The sequence below is a fragment of the Gekko japonicus genome, unplaced genomic scaffold (assembly GCF_001447785.1).
Source record: "Gekko japonicus isolate JY-2015 unplaced genomic scaffold, Gekko_japonicus_V1.1 scaffold335, whole genome shotgun sequence".
NCBI classification, from domain to species: Eukaryota; Metazoa; Chordata; class Lepidosauria; order Squamata; family Gekkonidae; genus Gekko; species Gekko japonicus.
Genome location: NW_015165840.1, coordinates 617,631 through 631,712, shown reverse-complemented (window position 1 = coordinate 631,712; position 14,082 = coordinate 617,631). Strand labels below are relative to the sequence as shown.

The 14,082-nt window shown below is 42.1% G+C and overlaps 1 protein-coding gene across 3 annotated transcripts in view; it reads left to right on the top strand.

The window, feature by feature from the left end:
* The window catches only part of BLNK (B-cell linker), a 143,175-nt gene that overhangs the window by 94,694 nt on the left and 34,399 nt on the right, over window positions 1–14,082 (top strand). For all 3 annotated transcript variants that reach the window (XM_015410991.1, XM_015410993.1, XM_015410992.1), the window contains 2 exons: window positions 7,758–7,823; window positions 11,661–11,717. In XM_015410991.1, coding sequence (XP_015266477.1) covers window positions 7,758–7,823; window positions 11,661–11,717 — 123 coding nt within the window. The remainder of the gene's footprint in view (window positions 1–7,757; window positions 7,824–11,660; window positions 11,718–14,082) is intronic.

Genomic DNA, 14,082 nt, shown 5'->3' with positions numbered 1-14,082 from the left:
CTGCATATTGCTCAGTATAAATGCCTTTTTGAAACATTAAATTAAGAATGAGAACATTTTCAGTTTAATAAACATTCGTGCCTTGTTCAGCACTAGTCCCACATTATTACTCATATTATTTTGCACCAGAACGTGGATAGGAATGTGCACTCAGATGTACACGTGCCTCTAACTGAACATAATGCTGAATTCTGATGTGCTGGTCTTGCATCAGCGTTTGCAGGTTTCATGTGCAAACATCATTATCTGAATCAGCACGTCATTATAATTACAAGGAATGCCATTGTTAATTTTTTTTTGTGCATTCACTATTACAGTGGAATTCCAGAATCAAAAGTTTATTCTTAACGATCAGCTCTACCAGTTCTACTTGGTCCCCTCACTGATAAATCAACTATTGTTAATTCATCTGCTGATTAAAGCTGGCAGACTTATTTTTAACTCATTCATGTCATAATACTTATTGGGACAAGATTCAAATCTTCCCTCTTCCTTCTGCAGTCTAAGGGCTTGTTTAAAGTTTAAAAAGTGCCATGATCAAGGGTCTGTAACCTGTTACTCTAGAGCCAGGCGTGGCTCAAAATGGAGTAAAATATGGCTGTTTTTAAAAAGAAAATGAATTCTTTAAGTTACATTTTAAGTTATCGGAAGGGTAGGTGAGATGCTAGAATAACTAGTATGTGAAGGAAATGGCAGATGATGATTTTTATGGGACTAAAGAGTTTGTAGGAATGCTTCACAGAAAGGAAAGTGACAGTGAAGTAAACAGTTTGTAGAAATGCAAACATGAACTCTGTGTTAGTGTACAGAAGGTGCTCTTCTATATATTTATACCTCCAGTATAGGATTTGCAACCACCTTGTTTGGCAGAAATTATGGATTAATAATAAATATGTTAGTTATGTATAATATTAAGTTGTATGTGATCAGTTATGCAAATAGACTTTTTTACACTGGCTATTGATCTCTTGCCCTGAACTTTGATGTAGTTTGGTTCTTTAATTATAAAAGATTGCTGTCCTATTAGATAGGGAATAACCCATGTAATCTCCCAATGTTTGTATTCTAAAAGGAGCTCCAGTTGTTCAGATTTTTTTCAGTAATCCCCCAAACTGTATTAATCAAAACATTTAAACTGGGATAGCTACAGTCCTTTAATTCCTGGGGTGCTAACTTGTTTTTTACTAAATGCAACAAAACCCTGACATTATTGCAGCAGACACAATGGTTAGTAATTGTTATGCTGCCATCAGAAATTTTTAAACTGGAATTGTTGAGGCTTTTATGAATTATTATTTATTGTCTTATCAATGTTGTAAGCTGCCCTTAGCCTGCTTGTGGGGTAGGGCAAGATATAAATTGAATAAAATAAATAATAAATAAATAACAAATTTGAGCCCCTTTTAATTTTAAAAAAGTTTAACCCACCATTTCACTCATTTCAGTTTGTTCTTCTTTGTACTTGTTAACTCCTCTTTTCAAGCTGATTTTGTAGAGTCATCAATTAATGAGGTATACCTTAATATAGGACAACTTCAGCAGTATGCAATGCATATTCAAAGAAGAAGAAGCACTTGATAGATAAACAAAATACACTGCAGGAGGTGGGAATTAACAAGCTACTGTGACATTTCCAAGAAAGATCCAGTAGAGCTATATTGAAAGGCCGCATTCTACATGTGTTTTAGTTTGCAAGAATTAAATGGTTCTGAAAAGTGTGCATTATTTAGGAGACATTCTGACAACTCCTCATGCTCCTAGGACAGAGCTCTTACCACTTGCTAGCCTGTTGGTAGCAGGTGGAGTTGATACTAGGTAACACTAACACAGGTTTAACTATTTGGAAGATATGTTGATTTCCTGTTTCTGTCAGGAATCAAGTGAAATTGTAAGCCACTTTCAGCAGATGAAAGCAGGGTACATAAATAAATAAATACTTTGCAGTGGACCCACAACTGCCTGAATCTTGTGTGTTTGGGACCAACGTATATGAAGGACCAGCTGCCTATTCCCTTATGAACCTACCTGACCACTGCTGTCATTTTTAGAGGCCCTGCTTTGGGAGCCACTGTCTTCTGAGATTAGGTGACTGGCAGCCTGGGCGAGGGTCTTCTCAGGTGTGGCACCAGAACTCTGGAACTTTCTCTTCAGGGAGATTTGCCTGTCCCCTTCTGTTGCCATCTTCTACCAGCAGGTGAAGGCTTCTTTGTTTCATTGGGCACTGGTCCCTCTTTCCTGCCCAGTGTTTTAATTGTTGTTTTTATGCACTGGTTTAAAATGTTTTTATGATGTGTTGCCGATGTTGTTGTTTTAATGTTTTAATGGTTTTCAAATGTGATTTTACTATGTATGTTTTAATTTGTTAGCCACCTTGGTAGCCCTAGGTGACGGTAGAAAAGCAAGATATAAATATTGTAAAATAAATAAATGTAAGTCAGGGTGGTGCAGCATGTGTCAAAGTCCCTGGCACATGAAGACTACACCCAGCATGAGTACATTCACTCCCCCTAAGGCAAATATAACACTAGGGCCAGTTTCTGTATTACCCCTACCACTAGGAAACCATTTTAAATTGGTCCCTATGAGTAGATGTCCGTGGGGAGAAGGTGAGAATTTGGTGAAAGCAGTTTATACACAGCAGCTGTATCATATAAATTGACTCTTACAGACATTAAAAGCATCAGAACAGTAGATTTATCTTTTTAAACGAATATTGTGATTTTTATGGACCAACTGCTTTCTGATGGATAGATGCCATCAACTTGTTTTCTTTACTCCCCAAATCAGAAGGTAAAACATTTCTGTATACTAGGACAACAACATGCGGTGCTTTTGTAACGACAGGCACTTCCTCAAGTTCAGTATTTACACCTGTCATTACTTAGAGGAAGTCCTGCCCTCAGAACACATACGCATTGGCATACACCAAATTAGACTTGTGCCAGCAGAGCAGTAAAACTGGATATATTGCAATCTTATAGATCCTTTGGTGTGAAATAAATGCAAACCTGTGGCTTTGTCTGATGACAGAGATCAGTTCCCCTGGTATGGCTTTGTCTGTCTGGTAGAAAAGCTATTCAGTTGGGAAGTTACAGTCTTAAGGCCTTGTTCACACAAGCTAAATAAAGAGGGGGTAGATTACTGGTATGGTAGAATGGGCTGTGCCACGACTGCACATAGGGGATTACAACTTTGAATATTTGTTCATATTAAAAAAAAACTCTCTGCAAGGCTGCCTTCTGCTAAGTAAACACAAACAGTCAGTCTTGTTCTGAATTGTGATCTCACAATTTTGATAGTGATGGCCGCATTTTAAAATGCTGAGCCTTTTTGTATTTCAGGAATCAGCATACATATTTATGGCAACTAAATATATATCAGAAAGTGTATCATCCCTAATATCTAGGGTTGCCAAGCTCCAGGTAGGGCCTGGAGCTCTCCCAGAATTGCAACTGATCTTCAGATGACAGAGATCAGTTCCCCTGGAGAATATGGCTGTTTGGAAGGTGGACTCTATGGCATTTTACCCCACTGAAGTGCCTCCTCAGACTTCACCCCCAAATCTCCAGGTATTTCCCAAGCAGGAGTTGGCAACCCTATAATTTCCTACTCCTATTCTTGTTTACTCAGAAAGAAGTCCCATTTTTTGCAGTGGGGCTTATTTCCAGGTAAATATGTATGGGATTGAAAAAGAAGGAAAGAACGCATCTTTTGTCTAAAATTATGTTGCAAGAATAAAAAGCAGTGTGTTGGATTCAATGACTTCCTTCCACTAAACTGAACTCAGTTTTCCCTTCCAGAAAGCTTTTATCCAATGGAGAAAGACTCCCTCTGGGCAGTGTAGACTTTTTCTGCCACTAGAAGATGTCTCCATTTGGAAGAGGACTTGGCATAAGGGAATTGTTGGATCCAGTCTGGTAGAAGGGAATCAATGGATCAAACTCAATCATCGCAGGCGTGTGTCCCAACCTAGGCTTAACCAGCCAAAGACTGCCTGCACATCAGTCATGTGGTGATTGGTGTCAGCTCTAGCAGTGCAAATCATCTGTCAGAAAGCTTCAAGACCAACATTCTGTCCCACCTGATCAGCATTGCACTTGAATGGTGCTTCTCTCCTAGCTGAGTTGGGGGGGGGGGAGATCTGATTTAGATAATTTAGCATCAACAAACTAACTGTGGAGATTCTGTGTGTGTTTTAAAAGGGGTGGGGTTGACGTAATGCTGAGATATCTGCCTGCTGAAAAACATTTGATGGACAGAATGTGTTTTGACAAAATGTTACTATTGGTCTCTGTTCCATTTTTGAAATGATGGGTGTTAATACAAGGAAGTATTTATTTGGATATTTCAAACTTCCAGTGCATTTGTAGACTGCACTGGGAATGTGCAAGCTTCCATTCATTGTTCAGAAGCTGTAATCCTTTTTTTGTTAATTTCTCACTGTTGCACCTGCACACCTGTTTATACCAAACTAAAAGGCAGGACAACCAAAATAAATACCATCTGAATGGTAATTACTCTGTCACTGCCTGCATGCAGTCCTGCTCTATCAAAATGGTCTTGATTTATGAGACCAGAACTTGCATGCCTTTCCACAATGATAAAGTAGAAGGGCAAGTTAAGCAGAGACATGCCGCCATCCTTCGGCAGTGTGGAGAGGTGCCTGTGGTTAATCTTGGGTTTCCAGGCTTTGAGGTGGCCCGCAGGGAGTAGGGGTGGTGGTGGAACAGCTTGGGGTTCAACAGCAGCCCAGTCTGTAAGGATTACCAAGTGAAGATTTTTATGGCAGAGAGAGAAAGAGTGGGTTGGATCTAGTGCAAAATTTCACTTGCACTAGGATTCCTGTGTAAAGGAAAACGCAAGAAAATGCCGCCTGCACTAAGTCAAACAGATTGTATTCCTACTTGCCCTTCTGTTCTGCAAGATCTTTTGCAATCAATTTCTGGCACTATAAGATAGGGAGGAAGATATTAGGTGTTGCATAAGGTCTTGCACAAGCGAAACTGTGCTAAGTTTGTTTATGTTTCTGCTTGCACATCACTGGATCCAAGGCACAATGATTTGAAAAAGTCCGGTTATAGGCCCCCACTTTAGATGTTAGTTTTAGAGAGTAGCTGTGTTGGTCTGCAATCAAACAGTTAGATTTGAGTCCAGTAGCACCTTGGAGACCAACAAGAGTTTCAGGGTATGAGCTTCTGAGAGTCAAAGCTCCCTTTGTTAGTCACAGCCTTTTCTACTTCAGACATTGCGGCACTACTAGTTATAGCCCACTTCCAGCTGGCTATCCTCCCCTTGTTCTGGTCTGTAATCTTTTTCTCTCATTTCTGAGCTCTGGTAGGGAAGGCTGATATGAAGAGTGAATATAGACAGTACACATAGAGAGGTATGGTTCAGCAAACCATGGTTCAGCAAACCATGGTTCAGCAAACCATAATTTGCTGCTATAAGAAAAAGCCCAAGGGATCCTTAGGCTCACACACTTCCTCTTCCCTTCTCACATTAGCAGTCTAACTAGATACTGATGCTTTCTCGGCAAACCATGATGTGCCATCATGCCCCAAATCAGCAAACTATGGTTTGGGTTACCCTTGAAAACAAGGTAGGCAAACCCTGAGTTGGATTCAGTGTGAGGAGTGTGGGAGAAGCATGTAAAAATTACAGATCTTCCTGGCATTCAAAGCATCCATTTCTGATCACAGGAAAGTTTATTCCCAGGGTCATATTCCCAGAGTAATACCCATACAGGCTGGGAGGCTATAGTAAGAAGGGGAAAGGGGGTGAACTTGCTCCTTTCTTCCCCTACTGTGCACAGGTCCGCTCACAGATGAGGCAGGAAGGAGTGAATTCACCTTAGTCCCCTCCCTCACTTCAGCCACCCAACTTGCACGGCTATTGCTTCATTAGAGTTCCACAACCCTGGAAATAAACTTCCTTGGGTTCTGAAAGATCTGCTGTTGAGGGAGGGGAAAGCCTGGAAAATTAGTGTCAACACCTTCCATTGATGGATCATGGGATCCAACCCAGAGGTTGAATCCTAGTTTGTGAGCAGGCAAGCCACTGCGGGAGTGGAGGGGATGACATCACTAACGGCAGGGATGAAGGTGATGCCATTTGCTGGCTCCTGTTCTGTGGAATGGGCTCCCTGAAAGGAGGCGGCTCTCTGCTGATCTTCAGGAGGTTCTGCAAGGCCTGCCTGCCTGCCTGCCTGCCTACCTGCTTCCTAGGGCTTTTGAGGAGGTTAGCATTGGCAGGCATCTTTTAAGAGGGGGAGAGAAGGAGAGATTTGTGGTTTGTTATTTTATTTTGATGTTAACTGGAAATGTTTTTAACTATTGTTGTAGGCTGCCTTGAACCCCAAGGACTGGTAGGATTAATAATTAATTAGTTATTTACTAACCACTAGTCCACACCCAGTACCCCACAATAATACACAAATGTGCTGGGGGGGTTGTATTTTTCGTGTGTGTGTGTGTGCACCTGGAAGTCATGGCGTCCTCTGGTGACTGACCCCTACTGGGGGCCTGGAGGATATTCAGAGAGGTGGCTGAATAAAGCCTGCCCCTGTCTCCCGACTGCTGGTATTCATAGAATCATAGAACCACAGAGTGGGAAGGGGCCATACAGGCCATCTAGTCCAACCCCCTGCTCAATGCAGGATCAGCCTAGACCATCCCTGACAAGTGTTTGTCCAGCCGCTGCTTTTAAAGACTGCCAGTGAGGGGGAGCTCACCACCTCCCTCGGCAGCTGATTCCACTGTTGAACAACTCTTACTGTAAAAAAGATTTTCCTAATATCCAGCCAGTACCTTCCCACCCTTAATTTAAACCCATTATTGTGAGTCCTCTCCTCTGCTGCCAACAGGAACAGCTCCCTGCCCTCCTCTAAGTGACAGCCCTTTAAATACTTAAAGAGAGCTATCATGTCCCTCCTCAACCTCCGCTTCTCCAGAATAAATATTCCCAAGTCCCTCAGCCTTTCCTCATAGGGCTTGGTCTCCGGGCCCCCAATCATCCTCATCACTCTCCTCTACACGGGCTCCATTCTGTCCACATCCTTTTTGAAGTGAGGCCTCCAGAGCAGCACACAATACTCCAGGTGTGGCCTGACCAATGCAGTGTACAGCAGGACTATGGCATCTTGCGATTTGGATGTTATGCCTCTGTTGATACACCCCAAGTTTGCATTAGCCTGTTTCATCACTGCATCACACTGACTGCTCATATTCCAAGAAGGTCTTCCAGAGCTGACCCTGTTTAGCTTCTGAGATCTGATGAGATCGGGCTTGCCTGGGCTATTGAATCATGGCGCCACCAATTAACATTAACTCTTGCTAAGCAATCTGAACTTTTAATTGATTAAGGTAGTGATTGGCAATGTAATGTTAAGCAGATTCACACCCTTCTAAGTAAAAGGAAAATCATAAATCCACTTTCTAAGAAGTGACTCAGTGAAACAGACTGAATTATTGTCATCTGAGTATTTTGACATTTTGTACTGTTGCACTTTGGATGCTAAATTTAAATTGCACAGTTACAGAATACTCGATGTGATGCACTTTTCTCATCCACAGTGGAGATAACCACTGGCTTTTCAGAGGAACAAGCTTATCTGCAAACAGAAAGAGTGTGAAAGAAAGGGAAGTGCTGTTGGCAAAGGAACATAACAATGGCAAACATACTTTTTAATGTCTCCATCTGTGTACATTGTAATGCACAGTACAACCTGATCAAAGGTCTTGTTGATTTCTTGCTTTCAGGCAACTTCAGAAGATAGTGCATGACATCAAGAAAAATGATAGTGGGATAATGAGCAAGTTCAAAAAGTAAGTAATGCACATCAGTAATTTATATGACTCAAAGTTTTACTTTAATTTTTTGATTGTGGTACATAGGGGTCTCAAGTGCCAGAAGCCCTATTGTTCTGCTATGTAATCATCAAACTTGGCATTTTGCACTCAGTATTGTATTAATAACAACAAATTATATATCAGTTTCCAACCTTGAAACAGAACCCAAGGCAAGACTATTGAGATGGAGGGGCAGGGCCCCTTGGTGGTGTCCTCAGATGCATTCATCGTTTTCTTCCCGATCATGGCAGGGCTGCCATTTATTTTTCTAAAGGAAAGTAACAAATCTGCACTTGGGAACATCAATGGGGAGAGAGCAAAACTTGTACTGAACAAGGACACCAGTAAGTCCATCAGTGGCACATTGAATAGGTCCACCCTCTGTATACACATTCTGCTTAGGGGTGATCTTAGTGATTCTGAGGTACCACGCAAAACTCGAGGATTGAGCCCCAGAATCAGGCAGCACAGCTGGGAAGGGGGATGACAGACGTGCAGTGGTGGATTGATCACCTTCTCCCTCATACCTTGGGTCTTGGGCAGCATGGGGAAGTAGCTGTATGGTGGTTAGGGGCCCCCATGGCCTTACAGCTAATTCCTTCCTGAGTATCAGGCAGCAGGTAGCATGGGGGAACCAGTTGGCTGCAGAGTACTAGAGGCCCCCAAAGTGCCCCTCCCAGTGTGAGGCCTGGAGCAGAAGCCCCAGATGCCCCTGACTTAAGACTGCCCCTCGCTTTGCTTAGCATAAGGATGGGCATTTGCCCAGTATTGATGAACACTATTGTAAGGAATAAAGTCAGTTCAGCTTTTCCAGTTCAGGAGTGGGTGGGCAAGTGGGGAGAGGGAAATTATTGGACCTCCCCATCCTTCTTGTGGTGGTTAAATTTACTAGCTAGTAAATATATGCAAAAGAGGGTCCACAGGGTTCCATAACAATCAGGATTTGCACCAAAAAAAGAATGATCCTTGGTGGGCTTTGTAGATGAAGGGCGGTGCAAGTGGGTTCAGGCAGAGACATGATGTGGAATCTGAAACACAGCTGAGAGGAGGCAAAACCTGGCTCTCAGTTCAGACACTGGAGTAATCAGAAGCAGGTCTAACCTCTAACCAAAGATGTCCCCAAGGGCTTCCCTCGCCTGTCTCCCATATGAATGAGTGTCTGCTTTTCTCTCCCCTGCTGAAAAATGAAGCCGTACAATGCCCATGGACAGTAGGTGGCCCAACCTCCACGATCAGGGACACCACATGGGGTACAGCATGCCTGTGTCTGCACTCTCTGCCATGTATACATCCTCTCTTCCCAATGCCTGGCAAAGCAATCAGTATAATAGTAACTATCCATCTTAGCCCTGATAGGATACCAGTTAAATTATCTATGACTGCCTGATTTTAAGAAAATCAAATATAATTAAAAGTTCATTTCTAGATTTACTTCTTTGCTTCAATCACTGGATGCGGTTCTCTTTACTGACAGTCTATTTTGATATTTCTGCATTTGAACAGTTGCCTCCAAACTATGATGGGATAACGATAAGCATTCATGATCACTCATAATGGCATGATAACAACTCATCTCAAAATTATGTTGCAATAGGCATGATTAGTAAATGGCTTTGCTAACTTCAGGGAGAACTAGAAGGAATGTTTCTGTCGTGGGCGTACTTAGCACTCTGTTTAACCTTGAAACAGTTGTCTAAATATAGATGACTGCAGAAAGGCTTCTTAGAACCAGAATCATGTCTTATTGCCCTTCTTATTGTACTTATATGTTCTTCTTGAAATTACTACCTTTTCCCTAATAAAACCAAAACCTGTCCCTGGTTTAGGAAATAGACCTTTTATCAGCTCTAACAACACTGGCATATGTGGACTATCCTCCCCCCCCCCCCCCCCCCCCCCTGTTGGAGCGGATCTGATCTAGCATTCTGTTTCCAGCAGCAGCAGACAGACAGCCAGATGTTTAGAAGTACAATATGAAAATGATGCACCCTTCCTCTACTATTGGTCACTAGCATCTGCTACACAAGGAGGCATGTCTGGGTCCTGTTAGAACTTTTGCTCCCTGTAGGTACAGTTGCTTTGATGAATGAGATGTCAGTAGATCACTAATTCAGGTGTTGGCTATGCAGCAGCAAATCATCTAGAAGTGGGAAAGGAGAGCATGTATCTGTACAAAAAAAGGAAATAATCAGAAATGATAGGCACAGTCAGGCTTTTCTCTAGCCAGGTGTTGAAGGCTGAAGCCATTTTAAAAGTTTCATCTAAAGGACAATGTCATGAGATGGTAACTTCACTTATCACAGGGCTAAAGTGATATGAGAAAGCTGTGTTTCGTATTCTTTTCCCTTCTGTGGAAAACTTAAAAGCAGTCAGGGTTGGACTGATTGGTAAGGGTTGCATTGCTGGAGCTGCAAGCCTCTGAGTTAGCAAGACCCTGATTCAGTAACCACATGGTAAACATTGTAGGAAAGGTCTTCTGTGGGAAGACTCACATATTTAGCAATCAGCGCATGTTTAGCAATTTGAAAAGTTGGGATACATGAGCAGGGGATTTTGCAAATTCTAGCAAGACCGAATATAAAATATGTGACTTCCTTTAACAAAAGAAGAGGGAGTTTGAACTGACAAAGGTTACCATTGTGTTTTCTACCTGGGTAATTCCTTAACCTTCTGCCTATTTGTTCCATTTCAAGCACTGTAAAAAAAATTATTGCTGGGAAAACTGTGACATTTTGCATGCTGACTGTACAGTGATTCTCTAGTATGTGGGGCTAAATCAAGAACATTAACTGAAGCATGCAAAGAAAGAGGAAGCAGGACTGAAAGGGGCAATAAATTGCAACTTAAATGAACAACTAAAGGGGAACTGGTGATTCATCATGGAATCACTATCTAGCAACCTTTTGCAAGCAATAGAACAGTTATTAAAGCCTGTACGCTGTTTGAAAGCAAGAAATTGCAACTAGATAAATAGGTACCATTTTGTTCTGTGTGCCTCGGCATTTAGTCGTGCTGGCCACATGACCACGGAAATGTCTTCAGACAGCGCTGGGTCTTTGGCTTTGAAACGGAGATGAGCACCGGTCCCTAGAGTTGGATTCAACCAGCTTTCGAGGAAGGAAAACCTTTACCTTTGCTATATTCCCTTATATAGGTACAGGATCATATAATCCACAGTGCAAACCTTTAACTTTTTAGTTCACCAGTTTTCATTGTCACTTTGCTAGTTATTTGGAAGTTCCTTTATTATAAGGTCACCAACATGTTTACAGGACCTGGCTCCTGTGCCTTCAACAGGAATTTCATCAGCAAAGAGTGACAGCAGATTAATCTGATGACCATGCCATGAAAAACTTTACCTGCTGACCGCTGCCAATCAAGCAGCAGTCAAAGGAGGCTAGACTTTTTTCCTGATTGGATGGCTACTCTGTTCTTTATTACCAGTTTCATAAAAGATCTATGACTGTGATTCTTTAAACTAGTGAGCAAGCGTGCATCATGACCTGACAGTGGCTCAGCCCTGTTAAGCTGCAGTCTAGAAGAACCGAGTGTATAGTACTTGTTTCAAGAGACACACAGATACACAGGGGCTTTTCCCTTATGTTTTTTTGGGGTAGCAGTTCATTACACTGGACTGCCAACCCTCTTGTTTGTTGTGGGTATGATGGTATACAAATACCATCAGCATGCACTTGTGGCTTAGTTCCATTTGTAAGATCAGCCATTATAGGCAGAAGTTTCATAACCTAAGAAATCTATCCTGCTTGAGAAATATTTCTTTCTTTTTTCTCCTTTTCTCCCGTTGATGTTTAGGTTCCAAAATGAACAAGTGGCCTTAATATGCAAAACTGGAAAAAATACTTGGGATCGGTATGATGATTTAGAATTGCACACCTCCTGGTTGTCCAGCGTGGAATTCTGTTGCTTGCTTTCTGTGTGATGATGTTTGTGTTTTCTGCAAGGACCACAGCCAGGATTTCCAAAACAGCATTTAGAAGCATGGTCTCATCTCTCCTGTGCCTTCCATTCAGTTCCTTTATGGTGCCTAACCAATGCTAGACCCCTTATCTGTAATTTTCCACTCTCTATGCATAGAATGTCAGGAGTACAGAGAACATGAATGTTCATTTCATCTGAGGGTTCCCTTGCATAGCACTTGCCCTGTACCTCTGTGATGCATGCTGAAAACTTACGGTGCACTACTTCGAAGGATGTTTTTCAGGCATGTGTTTAATATGGGTACATCCTGATCGGGCATGGTTCTCTGTGGCATGCAACTGTGTTGGAAGACTTGTGGCCAGCCTCTGTGGGTATTTTGTGGTAACACAACCCCCAATACTGAAGATTCTCCATTGTCAAATATTCTTAGCAGATTAGCCCATATGAAAAACATATCGTCTGATCATTCAGGATCCTGCAGATTATAAACTTGTTTATTTGTTTATTTAGATTTGTATCCCACCTTTCCCGCAAGTGGGCTAAGGGCAGGTCACAACAAAATTATAATAATTAAAACAGTTAAAGAGATAAATATCAGAACTAGGGCTGCCAAACCACGGTGGGGGATCTGAGCGTCGTCACAGGATCCCTGTTGCCAGAGCGACACGTAGCGTCACATCCTGGCGACGGCGGTGCAACGAGTATGTCCCCCCGCGGCAGGGATCCTGTGACGACGCTCAGATCCCCCGCCGCAGTTTGGCAGCCCTAACCAGAACAATAAAACAGTTAAAGCAGTTAAAAGGTAGGCATTGCAACAAATCACATGTTCAGTGGTCCTAGTAGCTGGGAATGAATGGGTCACAGCCGAACCATAAAAATCTTATTACTGGCAGTATAACATTACCAGATTGCAGCAGGGAGGCCAACTGGTGGACGCCCACTGCCTCAACCAAAGGCCTTGCAGAACAGCTCTATTTTGCCGGCCCTGCGAAACTGAAGTGTTTATAAGAGTCAAGAAGGCAGAGATTTCTATAGAAAGAGGTTATGTATTGCCAAACCTGTAAATAATTCGGATGACTATTGTCATATTACAGATTAGATGAAAAGAGGGAGGGACCGTGGCTAAGTAGTAGAGCTTCTGCTTGACATGCAGAAGGTCCCGGGTTCAATCCCTGGCATCTCCAGTTAAAAGACCTGGCAGTAGATGATGTGAAAGATTAATGCCTGGGACCCTGGAGGACTGCTGCCAGCCTGAGTGGGCAGTACTGACCTTGATAGACTGATGGTCTGATTCAGTATAAGGCAGCTTCATGTGACCATCCCCAGCCCCCAAAAGACATTAGTCAGTCTAAGAGGAAAATGTGTTTCATGCTCAAATCTGGTGCTTAATGGAGAATTGTTTTAGCACCTGGATTAAAGCACTGGCAACTTTTTCTAAATTTAATATGCAGGAAGAATCCACTCATCAAGGATAGATCCATCATTCTTGGCTGTGGCCCTGGAGTCTGCTTTCTAACATGTTCGTGTGAGTTGAGAGAAGATGTGCTGCTGTCAAGGACGCACTGCAGGAACTAGAATAATTTTGCCCTGTTATTCATTTTGAATTTCCAGCAGTATGACAGCTGGCAATAAGACATCTTGAGAATGAAAATCCATAGCGGGATCTATAAAATGTGCACTCTCATGCCTGCTTGTCTTAATCTCACAACATTGGCACTGGAAAGAAGACTTTATGTTGTTTCCTTGGTGCAACCTTTCATATTAGGCCCTGGGTGCATCTTCAGCAACTCTATGAAACATGTAAACATGTTAATTATGGTGAAAGAATGCATTTACATTTCAAATAATATTTAAAGTACCAAAGAGGGGTTTCTTTGAACACATCAACTCAAGAATGCGATTGATAATTATAGTATCAAGAATCTGACATGAATAACATAACAGAAAATCTGTAGGCCAACATTAAATGTATTCCTGGTGTAATAAACAAACAGCATTTTAACATCCCTGAACAAAAAGGAAAATGTTTATGGTTTCAAATTGTAAGGATAAAATAGTATGGCTGTACATAGAGAGAAAACCAACTCTGTGAGTGTCTTCCTGTGTATCTGCAGAGTATCTTAATTCTTAAGAAGAGGTAGCACTCTCACCTGGGGACAAGTGATATTGCTCCCTTTAAGTCTATGGCCCTAAAATCTCAACCTTAGCACTTGTTGGGGAACTTCAGCTACAACAGTTACTTCAACAGTACAAAGCTGCTTATTGAGGATTTACCTTGGAGAAGTCCCATCAATAT